Here is a 24,225-nt window from a genome sequence, read left to right as displayed (position 1 = left end):
CTGACATTGCCGAAGCGAAGTTCGAAATAGTGACGGGATCTGTCGTTCACTTGAGTAAACGAATCCATTCCGGTTCGTTCAGTAAAACGATTCGTTCAAACGAATCGTTCAACGAATCGTTCGCCCCCCTCATCTCCCTCCCCACCCAAATGAATCGTTCGGTTAGTGAACGGGAAGTGACGTTGCCGAACGAATCACCAAAGACCGCTTCGCAGTATAACTGAACGGGAAGTGACATTCTTGGTCCCTCCCTCTCTTGCACATTGACCACTCGTCGTAGTTTCAGAAATGAGTGACAGGCGATATCATTCTGCTCTCAGAGACAGCCTCGTCTCCCTCCCGCTGCTGCAAAAGCGAGGGAGAACTTCCGTGTCGTCTGTCCTAGTTCTATGGGCTCAAAGTCATGGCTCGTGCTTGCATTTCGAATTAGGACACGGTTAAACATTTTCCTTTTGAGGGGGGTTTGGGGTCGGGGGCGCATGGACTTTCTTTAGCATGATCTTGCTCACATATATAATGCTGCTGCTAACAGCCAATGCGGCATGCTTGCTGTCACGAAAATAAAAATAAATCGAAAGTTTAATTTCTAATTATGGAACGGCCAACTCATCACATTAACCTCTCGCTCTGTTGTATTTTTGTTTTTTATTATTAAGATGATCGTTTTGAATTTTTGCACTGGTATTAATAAATAAAATAATCCGGTCAGCTCCCCTGTCGTCCCCGCATCTCAGATCGTCAAATGCTGACGAGAAATAATTGTTTGCTTTATGATTTCGCCTTTCTACTCTCATTAGTCTGTTAAGAAAAATGTAGACATATTGCGACATCTCCCGTGTCCGCGCGCTTTGTTTTTGGGGCGCTTGAGTAGCACATGATGGACGGATAGACATAATTTGTCAAACCAACCGACACCCTCTGACACGAAAAAAAAAAAAAAAACACTCGGAAAAAATTGACATGTATATACAGTTTCATTGCAAATCAGTATTATGGTGATCATACTAAATATTATTTTTTTTCTGTGCACATATGAGGTACATATCGCTGCCATGAAGCCTCCATATAGTGACAGTTCTCTGCCCGCTTCACTGCCGTCACGCGACCGCGACCGGTTTTGCTTGCCTCGTAGCTACGCGTGTTTTAAATTACTGTAAATTTGATAGTATGTCGTCATAGGCACAGTCCCGAGTCTGTTGAGTAAAGTAGAACACTAAACCATGCTCGCTAGATTTGTGTGGTGTTTTTGTCTTTTTGAGCAGCATTTGATAGGCTCCACGTTAACAAATATGTGACAAAGTCGTTTCCTTTCATTTTATGACTCGTTCACCGCATAGTCATTGCTGGAAAGTCAAGTTAGCAGCAAGCTAGGTCAGGAACCGGAGGACCGAATCACTGAACGGGAAGTGACAAAACTCAGTCTTTCCCCCCTGCCTGCACGCTGGCTGCTTATTGGCCACACGTGGAAATGAGTGACATACGCCATGATTCTGTTTCCGCTCCCTCCCCTGCCCGCGATGAGGCTGGCGTCTGATTGGTCGTGTGCGATGTCAGAAGACGCTGCCGCTTGCTCAGCGCCCTCCCACGCAGCGAACAAGCGCCACCAACTTCATAGAACGAATCAGTGCAGATGGTGATTAGTTCGGTCTCGTTCACCCAAACAATTCGTTCAAAAAGAACGAATCGTTCGCGACCGATACAACACTAGTTCGAAAGCGGGAGAAAAACCGACAGAAAGGTATTTCAAGTTAATGAATCAATGTAATTCTGGTTTATTCCTATGATAACGACCTCAATATTATCATTAGAAGTAAGTTACTATTTTTATGTGTCCTAATTTCGTTACGGTAACGTTTAAATTCTTAATTGCATGTGTTGACCCGAGTCGTCCTGTTTTAGCTTAAAACGAGTTCGTTGCTAATTCGTCACCGGTTGTAATTTCAGATGAGTATTCATTCATTCATTCATTTTCCATGCCGCTTATATTTTGAAGTATTTTGGCAAGAGAAAAATTCCTGAGGACGAGGTCCAGGTAACAAAAGGACTATTATTGTTGTGGTGATGGAGACCGTCACGTTCCGAAATATTTAATTAGCCAGCGTAACTTCCGTAATAATTAATTAGCCTGGGCTAACGCTGGCTAGTTAAAATTTTCCTTTATATAAACCTTTTTTTTTTTTTTGCCAACCGTTACTTGAAAAATTGAATCGTACCGCATTCAGAAACAAAAGGTTTCAAGAGACGCTGTACTTGAGACGGCGAGTGGAGGAGGGGAGAAATCTGGACACGCAGATCTTGAAAGCGCACAGACCAGGGAAGAAGTGTCAACAACAACAAAAAGCAAACACCGGGAGTCTGGCTGGGACCCAACGTGGGCTGAAATGGCTAAATTCAAGCCCTGGCTGTACCACACAAATCAAGGTGAATATTAAGAATTGTGCAAGTATTATTTTTCATAGTCAGACATAATTGTATTGTTTTAACTTAAGTTACGGTGTTGTAAAAGGATTATTGTTCATAACTTGACCCCCCCCCCCCCCCCCAAAAAAAAATATATATATATACAAAACATGGCGAATTTGCATTGGAATGAGAATTTTTCATTTGTAACAAATCACTATTTTATATTAGTTTGCATGAGGGAGTAATTTTAAACAATCAGAAATGTATCTCCCACAAAGACACTTGATCTTAAGTTGAATTGATTCATATTAATTTTATTGTCCCGCTCTGCAGGAATGTTCTGCAGGTTATGCCGCCAAAATAGGCAAACGATTAAACAGGGGAATGCCATGCGTCCATTTATTGAAGCTGGAGCAACAATATACCGTGCTGATTACCTTGACCGGCACATGGCAACAGAGCACCACAAAAATTGTGCCAAGTCAGAAACCTTACTGCAACAAGGTTAGTTTGTTTAAGTTAAATGTGACATGATGCCAGAAGTTTTCATAAGGCATTGTCTAAGACAAGCCCGCAGATGGATTTATTTTTATGATTTTGATTTAGTTTTTCCAATAATGGGCTAATTAAAGTATTTTAAATTGAATTGGAAAAAAATGCTTATCTCTGCCTGCTTTACACAGGAACTTCAGTTATTACTGCATTTGACCCAGTCATCAGAATGGAGCATGATGCAATCCTGGGTGGCTTCAAGTGCCTTTATTTCTTAAACAAGAGGGAACAGGCACACCACACAAACTACCCAGCTCTTTTGGATCTGGCTGAGTTGCTGGGCTGTGACTATTTTAAAAAGCTAAAAGTAATTTTCTTTTGTAATTTTTTTTTTATATACCTCACAGCCTTAAAATCTTAATATGTGTTTCCTTCACTCTTAGGTTGGCAAAAAGACAAACTACAGGTCTCATCGAATAATAGATGAAATGCTGGAAATTTTAGCCACTGTGGTGGAAGAGCCAATCCTCCAGGACATCCAATCCTCTGTTGCTATTGGGATAGAGGTAGATGAAAGTACAGATCTGTCTGTCACAAAACAGCTGGATCTGCATGTTAGGTATGAATTGTAGGAGGAGTATCATCTTAAAAATCAATTCTGATTAAAACAAAATAAATAGACTCTGTTTGTGTATGTTTTTTTTACCCTTTAAGATATCTGAACAAGGAAGGAGACCTTTTCAGCCAGTTCCTTGACCTTGTTCCTATTAATGATGGAAAGGCAAACACTATTGTGGCTATAATAAAAGAGGTGCTGTACAAAAAAGGGATCCCTACTGGACGGCTGTATGGGTTGGGGACGGATGGAGCAGCTGTGATGACTGGTATGTGAGAACTGATACAAAAAGCTGACCTGAACAAGAAATACTTTAAATATTTTACTCTTTTTTTATTGTTACTTTTGTTTTTAACAGGGAAGACAAATGGTGTGGCAAAACAGCTGCAGGATGACTTCCCCTGGTTGCTGCCAGTAGCGTGTGCAGCACATCGCCTGGCCCTGGCATGTAGAGATGCTTCATCTCATGTTGCCTATATGTCCACCTTCAGAGACCACTTGCAGCAGCTACATCTGTATTTTCACAACAGTGCCAATAGAACAGCTGTCTTAAAAAGTGCAGCACAGTCCCTTGGATTGGATGCCTTGAAAGTAACGGTGAGATTGACAAAAATGGATATTTAGAGACATAAAATATCGCAGTTGTATAGAAGCGGTGTATTTTATCTCATGTAAACAGGAGGTAAAAGACACCCGCTGGCTCTCTCAACATTTGGCAATCGCCAAACTGCAGAGAAACTTACCTGCAGTTTTGGCTGCTTTGGCTGAAGAGACCGAGGTCAACAAATGCCCTTTGGCCAAGGGCCTTTATAGTTTTTGTTGCACATATAGATTTGTTGCAGCAGTCTACATGCAAGCTGATGTGTTGCCACATCTGGCTCGCCTCTCAAAGATTTTTCAAAGGGAGAATGTAAACTTTTTAGCCATCAAAGATCAGGTAGATAATAGTCACAAATAATACTGTTAATGATTTTTATGTACTATTTAAAAAATGTATCATGACTGCCATCATTAGGTCCCAGTGACAAAGGGATGCCTGAGATCAATTAAAGATGCTGCAGATAACCAGACAATAGGCTCTTTCCTTGCTCGGCTACATGAGGACCTGGAAGCACCTGCTGGCCTGGGTGCATTTCAGATTACACATGAAGAGGAGAGGCACAAGAGATGCAGAGGCCAAGAAGAGGAGCAGACAAGGAAGGGGCATTGGTTTCGCTTTAGAACTCAGGTACATTTTGGATGGGTGTATAAAATTGATATTACAAATTGGGAATCAAATAGATTTCCATTTTGTCTATTTAAAATGTTAATTGATTACAAATGTTTTAACGTGTCATAATATTTAGGTAATGGAGCCTTATCTGGATGGCCTGGTGGAAAATATCAATAGACGTTTTCAACACTTGGATGTGCTTGGAGCATTTCATGTACTGGGACCCCAAGCAACCAAAGAGGATGATTCTGTTAATATACAACATCTTCTGACCCTGTCTGCTAAGTTTCTTGGAAGGCCAGACAATCCAGAACTTCTCCAAGAATGGTTAGCATACAAGCATCTGCAAGCCGGTGCCTTCAAGGTAAAATAAGAATTAAACCATTAAGGTAATTGTGAAAACAGGTGGGATTGAAGCAGTGTAGTCCTAATGGGTAATCCATTGAATGTGTTTCAGAATATGGACCAGCTTGGCATGATGTCGAAGATGGCATCACAGACAGAGGAATGGGGAATACTGTACCCTTCCTTGAGTCAACTGTCTGCCATTGCATTGACAGTCCCCATTTCAACAGTTAACTGTGAGAGAGATTTCTCTACAATGAACAGAGTAAGACATTTGCTCAACTGTACAATGTAAGTTAGAGATGCTTGTGTGCCTTCGTTCTCATTTTGATATTCTTGTGTAGGTGAAGACAGACCTAAGGAACAGGCTGCAGGGGGATCACCTAGCAGCTTGCCTTACATTAAGTATAAATGGACCACCTATTTCCGATTTCCCGTACGATAGAGCCCTCAAACTGTTTTTAGAAAAAAAACAGGAAAATCAGGTGTTCACAGACAGGGTGTACACTTTGTAAATAGTTCATTTGTTATGGTTTGTTTTTGGAAAAAATAAATGTTGTAATGTTAAAAAAATATTTGTCATGATATGAAACAATTTTGCCGCGGCACGACATGGTCGGGCCGTCCGACTCCGATGCGGCCCACCCACCACCACAACATAAAAAAATCCTAGGGGAAACACTGTGGTTCCTTTTATTATTTTTTTTTTTTAGACGTTGACACCTTTTTAAAATGATATCTCGATTCTTGGCAGGAGCATATCGATAACCTTTTGGGATACAAAGTATCACGATATAACACCATTTCAATCATTTGTCACACCCCTACTTTACGTTATTCTTTCACGCCATGGTGGTAAGCTACTATTGCAGGCACAGCTGCCCTGGGGCAGTCTGACAGGAGCGAGGTAGCTAATTTACGACATCTGCTCTTCTGACCACGATCAACTCAAACTTCACAGAGGTAAGTAGGGTGAAGTATCTTGCTCAAGGATGAAACAACAGGCACAAGTTGATTCGAACCCCCGACTTTTCATTCTCACCTTGCGAAGGAGGCGTGTATTTCTTTGAATTCATATCTTGAGCTGCTTGTGATGACGCTTTGCTGGAAAAAAAAGATTGGATCTGATGAAAATGGCACTTTGAAAGTCAAGTTCGGCTAAAAATGACCTACTTGGCTAGGGCCTTAGCTGCCTTCCTGGCTTGAACTTCTCTTCTAATCAGGATGGTCTCCAGATTGACCGGACTGGGGATGAAGCCAACCACGCTGTCCTCCTTCACCGGCCGCCCGATCCACCATTCGTTGTTGAATTTCTGTTAATATCAGAGAAAAAACATGAAACAATTGTCTGAAGTGTTTGCCACACCTTAAAGTTCTAACCTCTTTGACGTGGAGGAAGTCTCGCGCTTCAAAAGTGACGGCCTGACCCGGCACGGGCACGTTGTCATCATCTGCTGGTGTATAGGAGAAGTTGCAGCGTACGGCAAAAGCCACAGGCCGGTACTGAGGATGTGGACACATCATGTTCAGTATATAATATTAGTTTATTCCTACATAGCAAGATGGCTGCTTCATGAATAACTTGTGAGAGCTCTGAGCGACACAATAGTGCCATTACTCTTAAACCTTCAGACATTTTCGGAGACCGAATGAAGGCTGTAGTAAATCTGAGATACCTTCGCTTTCTCCAACTGAACCTGGGCGTTTCTCTCCTCAACAGCATCTGAGTCGTGACGCTCTCCCTGTAAGAGGACACATCAGTATTCCTTACTCCTTTGATTTGATTAACACTGCGCAGTACCTTGCAGGAGCTACTTTCGAAGACCACACAGGCGATATTCTGATTGGTCAGAGCTGGTATACAAATGTGCAGTGTAAAAAATGTCCGTAGAATTAACAGGGAACTACTGTGAATTCATGACATTAAAACAATGTAAATGGGAAAAATGTTTTTCATTGTCAAACTTAGTTATATTCTGCAAAATACAGAACCAAGCACAACTGTTAATTCAAGGGTATTTATATGTAAAAATAACTATACTTGTTTGTGTAATGTACAGTGTACTGTAAATTAAACGCAAAATAAACATAATAAAATAAGCAATACAATACAGTAAAATTTACAATGTACAGGTGCTGAAAACGTTTTTTTTTGGCACAGATTTGTTCAATAGGCTTTCCAAAAAAAAAAAATCAATGTATTAGATTTAATAAAGTCATATGTTATATGCAATTTACAGATGAGAATATACATATATATACAGTGGGACAAATAAGTATTTAGTCAACCACTAATTGTGCAAGTTCTCCCACTTGAAAATATTAGCGAGGCCTGTAATTGTCAACATGGGTCGACCTCAACCATAAGAGACAGAATGTGGGAAAAAAAAAAAAAAAACTGAAAATCACATTGTTTGATTTTTTAAAGAGTTTATTTGCAAATCATGGTGGAAAATACGTATTTGGTCAATACCAAAAGTTCATCTCAATACTTTGTTATGTACCCTTTGTTGGCAATAACGGAGGCCAATCGTTTTCTGTAACTCTTCACAAGCTTTTCACACACTGTTGCTGGTATTTTGGCCGATTCTTCCATGCAGAGCTCCTCTAGAGCAATGATGTTTTCGGGCTGTCGTTGGGCAACACGGATTTTCAACTCCCTCACCACTTGGGTCTTTCATTGTCATGCTGAAAAACCCAACCACGTCTCATCTTCAATGCCCTTGCTGATGGAAGGAGATTTTCACTCAAAATCTCTCGATACATGGCCCCATTCATTCTTTCCTTTACACATATCAGTCGTCCTGGTCCCTTTGCAGAAAAACAGCCCCAAAGCATGATGTTTCCAACCCCATGCTTCACAGTGGGTATGGTGTTCTTCGGATGCAATTCAGTATTCTTTCTCCTCCAAACACGAGAACCTGTGTTTCTACCAAAAAGTTCTATTTTGGTTTCATCTGACCATAACACATTCTCCCAGTCCTCTTCTGGATCATCCAAATACTCTCTAGAGAACCACAGACGGGCCTGGACGTGTACTTTCTTCAGCAGTGGGACACGTCTGGCAGTGCAGGATTTGAGTCCCTGGCGTCGCATTGTGTTACTGATAGTAGCCTTTGTTACTTTGGTCCCAGCTCTCTGTAGGTCATTCACTAGGTACCCCCGTGTGGTTCTGGGATTTCTGCTCACCGTTTTTGTTATCATTTTGACACCAATGGGGTGAGATCTTGCATGGAGCCCCAGATCGAGGGAGATTATCAGTGGTCTTGTATGTCTTCCATTTTCTAATAATTGCTCCCACAGTTGATTTCTTTACACCAAGCATTTTACCTATTGCAGATTCAGTCTTCCCAGCCTGGTGCAGGTCTACAATTTTGTCTCTGGTGTCCTTCGACAGCTCTTTGGTCATGGCCATAGTGGAGTTTGGAGTGTGACTGACTGAGTTTGTGGACAGGTGTCTTTTATACCAATAATGAGTTAAAACAGGTGCCATTAATACAGGTAACAAGTGGAGCCTCGTTAGACCTCGTTAGAAGCAGTTAGACCTCTTTGACAGCCAGAAATCTTGCTTGTTTGTAGGAGACCAAATACTTATATTCCACTCTAATTTGGAAATAAATTCTTCAAAGATCAAACAATGTGATTTTCTGTTTTTTTTTCCACATTCTGTCTCTCATGGTTGAGGTTTATCCATGTTGACAATTACAGGCCTCTCTAATCTTTTCAAGGAGGAGAACTTGCACAATTGGTGGTTGACTAAATACTTATTTGCCCCACTGTATGTATGTATATATATATATATATATATATATATATATACACACACACACACACGCACTGTATGTATAGACTGTGGTTTCGTTTGCTCTAGCATAGTTATGACACGCCCTTCACGATCGGTTTTATAAGTTTTATAATGCTGGATTTACGGTAAATCACAATCTTTCAATGACATTAAATAAGATTTGATGTAAAATAAACATAAAACATTTAAATTTTATTGCGCTATTTTGTTTTAAAAGCAGCACGTTCATGCTGATTTAGCAGCAAAAAGCTGTTGGGTTTACTGGTTAAAAAAAAATATATTTTTTACAGGTTTTAACTGTAAAATATACAGATTTTTCTGTAATGGTATTTACAGTGGAACTGTATTTTTTACAGAATTTCTCTGGCAACCACAGCTGCCAGATTTCTTTTTTTACAGTGTGCTCACACAGCACCCAGCTCTGCTAAGAGCCAATGTCACCCAGGCCAATAACGCACACGCAAAGCCCCACTGAATTATTCAACAATCCTGATGACTTTTAGAGAGAGAGAGAGACAATATATTCGTCTTACTGGAACAAATGAACTTTCATTTGTTATTATCTCTTGGATACAATAAAAGAGCTAGCGCTTTAACTACTCGGTCTTTAAAGGGATCCACGGATAGAAAGACTTGTAGTTCTTAAAAGGTACCAGTAATTGTTGTTATGAGTAAAAATAATTTGATATTGATGTTTTCGTTTTTATACAATTTGTAAAGTTAGTTTAACTAGTAGGTTGTCATTGTTGTTGACGTCGCAAGGCGGTGACGTCACACGGTTACATTGCTGGGCTTCCAGCGTATGACTCTGCCGACATAAACATGTCCTCCGTTCAACACTTTCAATTTGAACCTGAGAGGAACATTAATGAGCATGACAGCACTGTCGATATTTCACAAAACGAGGAGCAAAAGCAAAATGAACAGGAAAGACAAGATGAGATTTATACCATGGTATACCTTGAAACCGATGATCGGCACATGTCAACATACAGCATGTGTTGCATTCATGATAAGGCTTCATAAGGCTTTTAATTTTTTGCGGCTCCAGACATATTTGTTTATTTTATTTTATTTTATTTTATTTTATTTTTTTGTTCCAATATGGCTCTTCCAACATTTTGGGTTACCAACCCCTGGTCGAGTGACAGTGACATACTACATCTTCACCCCGAGCGTCCATTGCGCGCATTCGGTCAAAACATGTACTAAATATTATAGATTTTTAAATCAATGGCAATATTTTAGGGCTGTCAAACGATTACAATTTTTAATCGAGTTAATCACAGCTTAAAAATTAATTAATCATAATTAATCGCAATTCAAACCATCTCTAAAATATGCCATATTTTCTGTAAATTAGTGTTGGAATGGAAAGGTAAGACACAAGATGAATATATACATTCAACATACTGTACGTAAGTACTGTATTTGTTTATTATAACAATAGATCAACAAGATGGCATTAACATTATTAACATTCTGTTAAAGCGATCCATGGATAGAACGACTTGTAGTTCTTAAAAGATAAATGTTAATACAAGTTATAGAAATTTTGTATTAAAACCCCTCTTAATGTTTTCGTTTTAATAAAATTTGTAAAATTTTCAATCAAAAAGTAAAATAGTAGCTCGCCATTGTTGATGTCAATAATTATACAATGCTCATGGTGCTGAAACCCATAGAATCAGTCGCACCCAAGCGCCAGCAGAGGGCGACAAAACACCAAAAAACACAAGTAACAAATGGACATGACACTGTGCTGTCATTTTAATCTGTTTGAGCGGGGCATGTGCGTTAAATGCGTCAAATATTTTAACGTGATTAATTTAAAAAAATAATTACCGCCCATTAACGGGATAATTTTGACAGCCCTACAATATTTATCTGTTTGTAATAATATATTTTAGTAAAAGAGAACAATTGTGGCTTATTAGAGCCTGTAAGTCTTTAAGTCCGAGGTTCCCTTTAAACAGTAGCTACTACATGCTCTAAATATACTAACAGTTTTCAGGCGCTAACTAGAAACGTACCATGTGCTTGAACCCTTATTTAAGTGCCAACTTTTGTGGAAAACTTGTGGAAGGATATCCAAAACATTTGTGCATTAGTGACTTATTTCCTGTTAGGTTGTATCTCCAGTGCTTACAAACTCTCCAAATCCCCCTGAGTTGTTAACTTGACTTCATCTTAACGCGGCATTATTAGCCAGTTTGTTGTCACCTATAGCATGCTGTGTATGTCCTAAACGTTTTGTCTAATTTTGGACAGTAAAGGCTGAACACCCATGATTTTTAAACCAAATTTTTAAAAAGTCAATGTGCCTCACAGATAAACCACCTCTCTTGCTCTCTGGGTCATGATTGTCTCCCACTAAGTAGATTAAGATAGCACGCATCAATCCGGGATTTAAAATGGGAGAGAGAGGGAAAGATAGCAACGACTCCATGTCAGTCATTAGATAAGAGATGCTAAAGCTACTTTTGCTATAAGTATCATTATTTTTTATCTATAACTTGAAGTCTGGCTAGCTCTGCACTTGAAATACTATATTTCGTGACCCCTTTGAATATGAAACCTCGTTTACAGTGTGTCTAGGCGATTTTTTTTTTCTCCTGGAAGTGTAACGAACTCTAGAATTCTTCAACGAAAATGAACTACCGTATTTTTCAGACTATAAGTAGCACCTGAGTATAAGTCGTAAAAGCCATAAAATGCCCAACAAAGAGGTAAAAAAAAACATATATAAGTCGCACCGGAGTATAAGTCGCATTTTTGGGGGAAATTTACTTGATAAAATCCAACACATAGAACAGATCCGTAATCTTGAAAGGCAATTTAAAATAAAAATACAATAGAGAACAAAATGCTAAATAAGTCTACAGTATGATAATGTTACACAATGCATGAACAACGAAATGCGAATGTACTGTCCTCACCAGGACCTCACCAGCTCTGTTCTGTCTATAAAGCGAGCTAAACTTCCAAATGACAATGCTGGATGTCTGTAAAATTTGCTGACTTTATTTTGACCGTCGTTATGACACCATCATTTGTACTAAAAATAGAATTAATACTAGGGTTGTTCCGATCATGTTTTTTTGCTCCCGATCCAATCGTTTTAGTTTGAGTATCTGCCGATCCCGATATTTCCAGATCCGATTGCTTTTTTTTTTGCTCCCGGTTCAATTCCAATCATTCCCGATAATTTTTTCCCGATCACATACATTTTGGCAATGCATTAAGAAAAAAAATGAATAAAACTCGGACGTATACAGTAATACAGTCAAAATACAGTACATAAGTACTGTATTTGTTTATTATGACAATAAATCCTCAAGATGGCATTTACATTATTAGCATTCTTTCTGTGAGAGGGATCCACGGATAGAAAGACTTGTAATTCTTAAAGGATAAATGTGACTTTGTATATTGTGACTAAATATTGCCATCTACTGTATTTGTTGAGCTTTCAGTAAATGATATTGTAGCCATTTAACTTCTGCCCAAATGCATGATGGGAAGTGCAACCATGACTGTGCGTCGTGGTACCACTTGATATATCTTCTCTGCGTTGGGAATTAACATAGGGTGTTAAGAAAGAAATCAACTACTACCTTTCTTCCCCACATTGCTTCCCACAATTATTCTAATCGTTGGGAGAGGGATTTTAAGGCTTTAGCCATTTAAAAAAAGGCTCCTAAGGCTGCCAAAATTCGCTCTACTCATTTTACGCTGCCTTTTAGCTCTATATAATGTATGGGTAAAACGGCACCATTATAGATTGAACGCGACAATGCGTGAGTGGGTCGTGCAGTGCATGCGTTAATTGCGTTAAATATTGTAACGTGATAAATGTAAAAAATATTAATTCTCGCCGTTAACGTGATGAATTTGATAACCCTACCTTAAGCTAAAACTAAAGACTCTGGAAGAGTGTAACACATTATGTCTGTAACGTTAAATACAATTAGAAAACGATTTAATAAAAAAAAAAAAAAAAAAAAAAAAAATTAAAAAGGCATGTCCGATATTTTGTTGCCGATTCAGATACCTTCAAAATGATGTGATCGGACCCGATCGATCGGGATGCCGATCGATCAGGACATCTCTAATTAATGCAAATCAATTTCGTCCTCAATACCAAACAGGTTCGCATCAACGTAAATAAATAATAATTAGCTGCTATTATAGCAATGACACAAACGGTTAGCATGCGTTCGCTAGCATTAACACATCGTTCAAATAACCACACAACTGGCTCTAAGTGTCCAATCGCGGGTGGAAAACACTTAACAACAACAGAAAAGATGATACACACGGGCGTTACCTCTGTAGAGAAATTTTACAAGCATAAATAATGAACGTAGGTTCTCAGCCGTGTTTGTCTCTCTCTCGCTAACTCGCCCACTCGCTCTGAGCTGCGTAGCTGTCCGTCTTCTTCTGGCGTCTGAACAAGTGCTGGTGCGCCCCCACGTGGGCGTGAAAGCGCCACAAACTAAAAGCATGCATTTCAATATAAAAAAGTCAGTCATACAATTGCACACACACTGCCAAAGGCAGAACGCGAACGTGGCCAGTATGTTAACGTAACATAGCTATTTAGAGTTATTTAGATAACTTTAGCATAAAGAACATGCTAACAAGTTTACCAAACCATCAGTGTCACTCCAAAACACCAAAAACAAACATGTGAAATGATATAATAATTAGGGCTGTCAAACGATTAAAATTTTTAATCGAGTTGATTACAGCTTAAAAATTAATTAATCGTAATTAATCGCAATTAATCGCAATTAAAACCATCTCTAAAATATGCCATATTTTTCTGTAAATTATTGTTGGAATTGAAAGATAAGACACAAGATGGATATATACATTCAACATACGGTACATAATGACTGTATTTGTTTATTATAACAATAAATCAACAAGATGGCATTAACATTATTAACATTCTGTTAAAGCGATCCATGGATAGAAAGACTAGTAGTTCTTAAAAGATAAATGTTAGTACATGTTATAGAAATTTTATATTAAAACCCCTCTTAATGTTCTCGTTTTAATAAAATTTGGAAAAATTTCAATCAAAAAATAAACTAGTCGCCCGCCATTGTTGATGTCAATAATTACTGACACAATGCTCATGGGTGCTGAAGCCTATAAAATCAGTCGCACCCAAGCGCCAGCAGAGGGCGGCAAAACTCCATAAAACACAACATGTGAGCGTTTCACTGTACTGTCATTTAAATCTGTCCGAGCGGGGCATCTGCGTTAATTGCGTCAAATATTTTAACGTGATTAATTTAAAAAATTAATTGACGCCCGTTGACGCGATAATTTTGACAGCCCTAATAATAATGTGTGAATAATTTCAAAAATAAGTCGCTCCTGAGTATAATTCGCATCCCCAGCCAAACTATGAAAAAAAACTGCGACTTAAAGTCCGAAAAATACGGTAGTTCAAAACTGTATACAAAAACGTATGGAGATATTCTACATTCAGTTTACATTAAGTGTTGCATGACGTTTTATTCATTAAACTTTGTCAGGTGCTAAATTGACTAGGATGGCAAATACACACACATAGGAAATGTTGAGGAAACCTTTTAGCAAAAGGTAAGGTCTAGGCCGGTGACAGGTTTCAAAATTTAGTGTGGTACGAAAAGGTCACGGTTTCAAAACCAACAGTATTAGATATTGTTTATGTCCTAAAAATGCAGCGAGAATTCCGTGGTTTGGAACGGCAGCATGTCTGTCGGTGACACTAGACCTGAGCTTTTTCCCCCCTTAAAAAAGACAAGTCGCTAGTATGGGAGTACTTCAGCCACTGAAAAGAAACAGACGGCCTCGGCTTAGAGGAGGAAGGACAATAGGACCTCCAACATGATTTGACATTTACCTGACTATCATCCGTCACTTTACACAAAATTTAAGGTAAGTAAACGCTGTCATGAACGTTTCCCAACCAGCTACGAGAGTTTACTCCAGCGTGTTTAGTGTGTCTAGCGATGGTAAAACAAATAGTATAACGTAAGCTTGTTAACAAGGCAGATAATGTGGCTAGTTAGCATGCCAAGACTGATAACTAGTTTCCTCTCTATCATTGGCCTACTTTTGCAAAGTTCAACCAAGAATCGAGAATCGGGACTGTTTTACATCCATACAGTGGGGCAAATAAGTATTAAGTCAACCACCAATTGTGCAAGTTTTCCCACTTGAAAAGATTAGAGAGGCCTGTAATTGTCAACATGGGTAAACCTCAACCATGAGAGACAGTGTGGGAAAAAAAACAAAATCACATTGTTTGATTTTTAAAGAAATATTTCAAAATTAGAGTGGAAAATAAGTATTTGGTCACTTACAAACAAGCAAGATTTCTGGCTGTCAAAGAGGTCTAACTTCTTCTATCGAGGTCTAACGAGGCTCCACTCGTTACCTGTATTAATGGCACCTGTTTTAACTCATTATTGGTATAGAAGACACCTGTCCACAACCTCCGTCAGTCACACTCCAAACTCAACTATGGCCAAGACCGAAGAGCTGTCGAAGGACAACAGAGACAAAATTGTAGCCCTGTACCAGGCTGGGAAGAAGCTGAATCTACAATGGGTAAAACGCTTGGTGTAAAGAAATCAACTGTGGGAGCAATTATTAGAAAATGGAAGACATACAAGACCACTGATAATCTCCCTCGATCTGGGTCTCCATGAAAGATCTCACCCCGTGGCATCAAAATGATACCAAGAACGGTGTGCAAAAATCCCAGAACCACACGGGGGGGACCTAGTGAATGATCTACAGAGAGCTGGGACCACAGTAACAAAGGCTACTATCAGTAACACAATGCGCTGCCAGGGACTCAAATCCTGCACTGCCAGATGTGTCCCCACTGCTGAAGCCAGTACACGTCCAGGCCCATCTGCGGTTCGCTAGAGAGCATTTGGATGATCCAGAAGAGGACTGGGAGAATGTGTTATGGTCAGATGAAACCAAAATAGAACTTTTTGGTAGAAACACAGGTTCTCGTGTTTGGAGGAGAAAGAATACTGAATTTCATCCGAAGAACACCATACCCACTGTAAAGCATGGGGGTGGAAACGTCATGCTTTGAGGCTGTTTTTCTGCAAAGGGACCAGGACGACTGATCTGTGTAAAGGAAAGAATGAATGGGGCCATGTATCGAGCGATTGAAAATGAAGATGAGACGTGGCTGGGTCTTTCAGCATGACAATGATCCCAAAGACACAGCCAGGGCAACAAAGGAGTGGCTTCGTAAGAAGCATTTCAGGGTCCTGGAGTGGCCTAGCCAGTCTCCAGATCAGATCATAGAAAATCTGTGGAGGGAGTTGAAAGTCCGTGTTGCCCAACGACAGCCCCAAAATATCACTGCTCTTGATGGAATCTGCATGGAAGAATGGGCCAAAATACTAGCAACAGTGTGTGAAAAGCTTGTGAAGAGTTACAGAAAACGTTTGGCCTCCGTTATTGCCAACAAAGGGTACATAACAAAGTATTGAGATGAACTTTTGGTATTGACCAAATACGTATTTTCCACCATGATTTGCAAATAAATTCTTTAAAAATCAAACAATGTGATTTTCTATTTTTTTTCCACATTCTGTCTCTCATGGTTGAGGTTTACCCATGTTGACAATCACAGGCCTCTCCAATATTTTTAAGTGTGAGAACTCTCACAATTAGTGGTTAACTAAATACTTATTTGCCCCACTGTAGATTGTCACTGTCACTCGACGAATACTACGGGGTTACTGCAATTCCTTCTACGCGGCGAGACCTTCAACACATGCGCTCAGCGGTTAAAAGCGGCGAGTACTTACAATTTGTGTTTTACCTTTTCGTTGCCTCAAAATACTTTTTGCATGTGTTTCTCTCTCATACTATAAAGCATTGTGTTTTCTTGTGGTAGCTTTAAAGCATATTGTTGACCTGTTAACCACATTAATCACGCAGCATATTTAAACCACCCTTATTTGATATTACTACGTTTAAGTATTTTCTTAAGGCATCTTTAGTATGTTCTGTCTGTAAGCATCTAAACAAAACAAGCTGAAAGCGCACGGTAGTACTTTGGGTGTCAAATTCGCTTCTTGTAGGGCGTTTAGCCGGTGTAGATCATTTTGGCAGAACCCCGGCTTTGTCATACTTTCGTCTCATCTCATCCCATCCCGTCTATCCTGTTCATTTTGCTTTTGCTGCTCGTTTTGTGAAATATCAACAGTGCTGTCATGCTTATTAATGTTCCTCTCGGGTTCAAATTGAAAGATTTGAACAGATGACATGTTTATATCGCTAGAGTCATACTCTGGAAGCCCATAACCACGTGACGTCACCGGTTTGCGACGTCAACAACAATGGCGACCTACTAGTTAAACTAATTTTACAAATTGTATAAAAATGAAAACATCAAGAGGGGTTTCAATATCAAATTATCTTAACTCATAATATCGTTTATCTTTTAAGAATTAAGTCTTTCTATCCGTGGATCTCTTTAGAGAAAAAGTGGGAACAAGGAAGACAGAAGAATTATCGAGGTCTGCATCTACCAACGCAAGTGCATAAGAGCATCATAGCTGGTGGTCAATTTTATTTTGGTGTAATTATTTACCACACCCTTAAGGGGTGGTCCGTGGAAATATTCTCTGACACTAAAGCGGTCCGTGGGTAACTGCTGTAGATAATTGTCCCACTTCCCAAACCGGATATGAGAGCAGGTTTCTGTACAGAAAGGCATCTTAAGAGGCTTAAACGAGGTCGGCGGCAGTAAGCAAGGCAAAGACACACCGTCACCTTTTCCTATAGGCGCTCTAATGCCACCCTTTGAATACCATCGTCATAATTAGGGTCACAAGTCTATCGTGGCTGAACACGAAGTCCGTACACTCTGGGCTGTTTGAATGAATTAGGCCTGAAGATATTAGAAAATATTAACATTGTGATATATATTGCCAAGCTCCACACTTACTTTTTGCATTGGTTGCACTGGTTACTAACTTTTTTCTTAAGTTGCACCAGCACACAATGTAGGTTCACTCACATTTTCATTGCATCACCCATACTTTTAATCACTCTCCATAACATTCATATATCGTATTGGCCCAAATATAAAACAAAAGTTGTTTTGCTAACAACTGATAGATAGATAGATAGATAGATAGATAGATAGATAGATAGATAGATAGATAGATAGATAGATAGATAGATAGATAGATAGATAGATAGATAGATAGATAGATAGATAGATAGATAGATAGATAGATAGATAGATAGATAGATAGATAGATAGATAGATAGATAGATAGATAGATAGATAGATAGATAGATAGATAGAGTTGTGGTCAAAAGTTTACATACACTTGTGAAGAACATAATGTCATGGCTCTCTTGAGTTTCCAGTTATTTCTACAACTCTGATTTTTCTCTGATTGAGTGATTGGAACAGATACTTCTTTGTCACAAAAAACATTCATGAAGTTTGGTTCTTTTATGACTTTATTATGGGTTAACAGAAAAAGTAATCAAATCTGCTGGGTCAAAAATATACATACATGGATCTGAAAAAACGAATCATTGACTTGAACAAGTCAGGAAAGTTACTTGGAGCCATTTCAAAGCAGCTGCAGGTCCCAAGAGCAACAGTGCAAACAATTGTTTGTAAGTATAAAGTGCATGGCACTGCCACGATCAGGAAGAAAACGCAAACTATTACCTGCTGCTCAGAGACAATTGGTCAGGAGGGTGAAGATTCAACCGAGAATCACCAAAAAACAGATCTGCCAAGAATTAGAAGCTGCTGGAACACAGGGTTCAGTGTCCACAGTCAAGCGTGTTTTGCATCTCCATGGACTGAGAGGCTGCCGTGCAAGAAGGAAGCCCTTGCTCCAAAAGCGGCACCTTAAGGCTCGACTGAAGTTTGCTGCTGATCACATGGACAAAGATAAGACTTTCTGGAGGAAAGATCTGTGGTCAGACGAAACAAAACTCAAGCTGTTTGGCCACAATGCCCAGCAATATGTTTGGAGGAGAAAAGGTGAGGCCTTTAACCCCAAGTACACCATGCCTACCCTCAAGCACGGTGGTGGTAGTATTATGCTGTGGGGCTGTTTAGCTGCCAATGGAACTGGTGCTTTACAGAGAGTAAATGGGATAAACGAAGAAGGAGGATTACCTTCAAATTCTTTAAGATAACCTAACGTCATCAGCCCGAAGATTGGGTCATGGGCGCAGTTGGGTGTTCCAACAGGACAATGACCCCAAACACATATCAAAAGTGGTAATGGAATGGCTAAATCAGGCTAGAATTAAGGTTTTCGAATGGCCTTCCCAAAGTCTTGACTTAAACCCCATTGAGAACTTGTGGACAATGCTGAAGAAACAAGTCCATGTCAGAAAGCCATCAAATTTAACTGAACTGCACCAATTCTGTCAGGAGTGGTCAAAGATTCAACCAGAAGCTTGCCAGAAGTTTGTGAATGGCTACCAAAAGCGCCTAATTGTAGTGAAAATGGCCAAGGGACATGTTACCAAATATTAGCGCTGCTGTATGTATATTTTTGACCCAGCAGATTTGATCACTTTTTTCTGTTCACCCATAATAAAGTCATAAAAGAACCAAACTTCATGAATGTTTTTTGTGACAAAGAAGTATCTGTTCCAATCACTCTGTCAGAGAAAAATCAGAGTTGTAGAAATAACTGGAAACTCAAGAGAGCCATGACATTATGTTCTTCACAAGTGCATGTAAACTTTTGACCACAACTGTAGATAGGGTGTAACGGTACATGTATTTGTATTGAACCGTTTCGGTACGGGTGCTCGGTTCGGAACGGAGGCGTACCGAACGAGTTTCTGACGTAATGTAACCCTTACTTTTCGAGACTGAGTCGATTGGGTTACAGTTTCTTTGTGTAGATTATACTGTATTTACTCCGTCTTCTCTCCTATAATGAGGACCAACACGGTAGGACAGTATATAACCCAGAAACGTCAACGGCGCGACAACGTGGCCGCCGCAAGAACGCAGTGAAACGCGGGCGGCCAATGCACACCAGTCGCAGTGCGGCCGCATCCCAGAAGCGGCTCGAAGCGACGCACGCGAAAAGAAGGCAGAGTTTAGTATTCGGCGCAAGACGCGGCCCTCCTGCGTCAATACTACTAGCTAGGATCGGGCAGACGGGAAGTCACTCGTGTAAAAATACGATGGATCCGGTCGATTTTCAACTAATATGCAATCGTCACCTACTTTTTGAGTCCATCAGATCTCGAGTGGTAGATCGGGGCACAGTTGACTTGACTTTGTTGATTTACTGCTGTCCTCTCTGCTATAATAATAACCAACACGGCCCCTTGTTCAATACAAAACCATCCTACCACAAGAAAACAAGTCGGAACTAATATTCACATAGGAACTAAAGTTATACAACATAAAATATACAATATAAATGAATACTACATCACATTTGTAAAATATAAACACATAATAAAATGAATAATAACCCATTTAAATAAAATAAATTGAAATGAGCTAAAACACCTGTAATTTAATAATAATACACAGATCCTGCTTACCCAATTAAATGTGTTAATTTCTGTGTGGTGCTTTAACTTGAGAAAATCCACCAATAAAGCTTTTGAAAACCGTTCATAAGAAAAATAATGATTTGTTGAGGCATTTCATTTGTATAATACATGTTAAAATCTTTGTCATTGGGATTTTCTCTTTAGCACAAGACTTTTTTCTTCTTCTTTCTTTCAGAAAGAAAGCTGACCAATACGTGGGGTCTGAAAGGCAAATTGTTGTTGGATTATTATCTTTAAATACTCGCTACTTTTTGAGCAGAATTCTAGCTTTGTATAGGCTAATATTCCTATTGTTGAAAGCACAAAAGTATGTAATAAAAAACTAGCACATTCATATTTTGCATTTTGTTTTCTTACGGTACCGAAAATGAACCAACCGTGACCTCAAAACCGAGGTACGTACCGAACCGAGATTTTTGTGTACCGTTACACTCCTAATAGATAAATAGATTAGGGCTGTCCAAATTATCGCGTTAACGGGCGCTAATTAATTTTTTATAATAATCACGTTAAAATATTTGACGCAATTAACGCATGCACTGAATGACCCGCTCGCATATTGCCTCAAACAGATTACAATGAGGCCGTTTATGGACATTAAGAGTGAAGAGAATGCCACTGGCCGCTTGGGGGCAGCGCCGTTCCATACTCATGTTATTTCTTCTAAACGTGGGAGAATTAGTAGTTGTGAGACGTTTATGCTGTATTCACAATGCAATGCAAATTGCTATTTGTGCTCCACACATATTTCGGTAAGTTTTCTTTCTTTTAGTGGCAATTATGTGTCTCTTGTTGTATTTTGGGTAAGATATGTACAGATATACAGTATGTTATACAGTAAAGGCGAATGGACACAGGCGTTCTTTGGACCGTGCCGTTTATTGGCAACTCCTTCACAACAAACATTAGTATCGTTTAGTGAAAGCTCAACAAAAACAATATTCCTATCTCTCCCCACAAAAAATAATGTTCACAAAAAGAAAAGCACTTCAGTCTATAGTAATGAGGCCCTATTCTGACACACAGTTAAACAACAATGCAAAATGAACTGGCATTCCATATCAAAATAGCTATGCAAAATATACGTAAAACTTAGACTTTGGTCACTCTATTTTTATTATTGTTATTTTTATTCTTCTTATTATATTAACTCTACTTTTGATTGAACATTTTACAAATGTCATTAAAACGAAAACATGAAGAGGGGTTTTAATATAAAATTACTATAACTTGTAACTAGAACATTTATCGTTTAAGAACTACAAGTCTTTCTATCCGTGGATCACTTTAACAGAAAGAATGTTAATAATGCCATTTGTGGATTTATTGTTACAATAAACAAATACAGTACTTATGTAAAGTATGTTGTATGCATATATCTGTCGTGTGTCTTATCTTTCCATTCCGACAATAATTTACAGAAAAATATGGTATATTTTAGAGATGGTTTGAATTGCGATTAATTGCGATTAATTACGATTAATTAATTTTTAAACTGTAATTAACTCGATTAAAAATTTTAATCGTTTGACAGCCCTAAAATAAATATATGAGGATGAAATTGGTCAATTATCCAGATGGTCTAGTTTGGTGCATATGAAACTGCACTATAGTAAAGAACTTTCAAACTGTTAGGCAGACGTGCTAATCATGGTAATCATGTTTGCGTGGCTTCCATTCTAACTTCACTACACAGAAAGGTACTGCATCAGATTGAGTGGATACATCCATAATCCACTCTAGATGAGAATTGAAAATAAATCCAACACTTGCGCGAGTTCATGGGATACTTCAACTAGTTAATGGTGCCAGACAAGAGATTATGTAACTCCTTCTCCATCCTCATGACAGCGATAGGCCTCCAGCACACGCACGCGCACACACACGCCCACCGATGGTTTAGCCGTGTGGAAAAACCTCACACAGGGATTAGCGACAACGCAGCAGATGGCGCGTCCTGTGACACTTCCTGTTCCACGCGCAAGAGCTCAAACCAAACGGCAAACTGAGTATTGTTACCTTTTTCTTGGGCGGCATGCTGCCTATGGATGACCGCTGCTGTCATTCCACGCGTGTCCGAGTTTGGGGTTCACCTGCGGCGCTTGTCGGTTGACACATGGGTCACCATGTTGCAATACCGGGGAGGGGGACTTGTCCACGCTGAACAGCGACGCGCGTAAAAACGGTTCCACAAGAAGTATAAAGCGCAGGATTCTTCTTGTATTTCTCCCTAGGGAAACTGTGACATCCGTGGGACTGAGGAGGTGCGTGAGGGTGGGTTTCTCCTGGGAGTCTTCGGGGTATTAACGGCTTATTCCCCGGTGCGCATCTGTTGCGCGCTCGTCCTGCAGCACGGAGCTGTCCAACGCGCGGTGCACGCTGGTTAAATAAACCCGCCAGGGCATGCGCGTTGGGTTTGTCAGCCGTATTCCAAATGTGTGTGCGCGAGTTTTTGCTGCTCTTAAATACGAGCCAGTAAAGCGGCAGAGTCCAACTGCGAGATGGCATGTAATTCCAAAGGGAGCAAATCCACGTTAATTCTCTCCGCAATCACTACTACAAACCGAGCCCGTTACCATGGACGGGCCACAGGGGCCAGGCTCGGTCAAGGAATCACTTGTGCCCTCCACTCAGCAAGGGAGTTTAAAAAAAACAACCTTTTTTTTTCTATTTAGCACAGCTACCAGTAACCAATGGTTGCACCGCATACACAACAATGGCTGAACCAACTTGTTTGGTTTTGCAGCATAGGTATGGAGGTAGATTTGTGTCTTTATTATTCACAATCCAAAAAAGTTGCTGAACTTGTTTCAATCCAAAAAAAAGTCACTTCAGTCAAGAAAAAAAAAGGAAAAAAATTTGAATTCAAAAATAAATTTGAGAAAAAAAAAGCATTTGAAAACGATTTTTTTTTTTTTGGGATCTAAATTAAGTTTTTTTTTTTTTTTTGACTGGATTAATGTTGTTTTGCGTTTGGACCCACATTTTGACTAGGCCATTTGTGTCTTTATTATTAAATCACAAAATAAATTGCTTAATTCAAACCAAAAAACTTTTTTTTTTTTTTTTTCAAAAGAAAAGTCACTTCAACCCCCGCCGAAAAAAAAAAGTGTTTGAATCCAGGAATAAATTTGAGACAAAAAAAAAAAAAAACATTTGAAAACGAATTTTCTTTGATTGAATTATTTTTTTATTTTTTTATTTATTTATTTATTTATTTTTTGATCGAAGTTAAGTTTTTTTTTTTTGACTGGATTAATGTTGTTTTGCGTTTGGGCCACATTTTGACTAGGCCATTTGTGTCTTTATTATTAAATCACAAAATAAATTGCTTAATTCAAACCCAAAAAATATTTTTTTTCAAAAGAAAAGTTACTTCAATCCAAAAAAAAAAAAAAAAAAAAAAAATTGTTTGAATCCAGAAATAAATTTGAGACAAAAAAAAAAAAAACATTTGAAAGCGATTTATCTTTGAATTATTTATTTATTTATTTTTTGATTGAATTGTTGTTTTGCGTTTGGGCCACATTTTGAGTAAGGCATTTGTGTCGTTATTATTCAATCAAAAAATAAGTTGCTTCAAACACAAAAAGTATTTTCAAAAGTCACTTGAATTTAAAAAAAATGTGTTTGAATTCAGAAATAAATTTGAGCCTCAAAAAAAGCACTTGAAAACGGTCTTTCTCTGATTTTTTTTTTTTTTTTTTACTGAAGTAAATTTTATTTATTTATTTTTATTTAATTCATGTT

At 38.9% G+C, this 24,225-nt stretch overlaps 2 protein-coding genes across 2 annotated transcripts in view; one reads left to right on the top strand and one right to left on the bottom strand.

The window, feature by feature from the left end:
• The window catches only part of cacnb2b (calcium channel, voltage-dependent, beta 2b), a 40,498-nt gene extending 17,683 nt beyond the window's left edge, over positions 1-22,815 (bottom strand). The window contains exons 1-5 of the mRNA XM_057858022.1: positions 22,495-22,815; positions 6,746-6,811; positions 6,450-6,572; positions 6,243-6,382; positions 6,112-6,173 (exon numbers count right to left, since the gene is read on the bottom strand). Coding sequence (XP_057714005.1) covers positions 6,112-6,173; positions 6,243-6,382; positions 6,450-6,572; positions 6,746-6,811; positions 22,495-22,512 — 409 coding nt within the window. The 5' untranslated portion in view covers positions 22,513-22,815. The remainder of the gene's footprint in view (positions 1-6,111; positions 6,174-6,242; positions 6,383-6,449; positions 6,573-6,745; positions 6,812-22,494) is intronic.
• On the top strand, positions 4,125-5,733 carry prdm11 (PR domain containing 11). The gene is made up of 5 exons (XM_057858024.1): positions 4,125-4,448; positions 4,527-4,739; positions 4,858-5,088; positions 5,182-5,334; positions 5,414-5,733. The coding sequence occupies exons 1-5, from the start codon at positions 4,362-4,364 to the stop codon at positions 5,582-5,584; spliced, it is 855 nt and encodes a 284-aa protein (XP_057714007.1). The 5' UTR covers positions 4,125-4,361; the 3' UTR covers positions 5,585-5,733.
• Positions 22,816-24,225: the final 1,410 nt, after the last annotated feature.

This window comes from Corythoichthys intestinalis, chromosome 14 (assembly GCF_030265065.1).
Source record: "Corythoichthys intestinalis isolate RoL2023-P3 chromosome 14, ASM3026506v1, whole genome shotgun sequence".
NCBI lineage: Eukaryota > Metazoa > Chordata > Actinopteri > Syngnathiformes > Syngnathidae > Corythoichthys > Corythoichthys intestinalis.
This window is presented reverse-complemented; position numbering and strand designations above follow the sequence as displayed.

Bases quoted from the DNA above. Each gene is read 5' to 3' on its own strand.
- prdm11 (XM_057858024.1), top strand. From the start codon at position 4,362: ATGCAAGCTGATGTGTTGCCACATCTGGCTCGCCTCTCAAAGATTTTT. The intron at 4,449-4,526 runs GTAGATAATAGT...TGCCATCATTAG, and splicing joins TTTTAGCCATCAAAGATCAG to GTCCCAGTGACAAAGGGATG. The intron at 5,335-5,413 runs GTAAGACATTTG...ATTCTTGTGTAG, and splicing joins ATTTCTCTACAATGAACAGA to GTGAAGACAGACCTAAGGAA.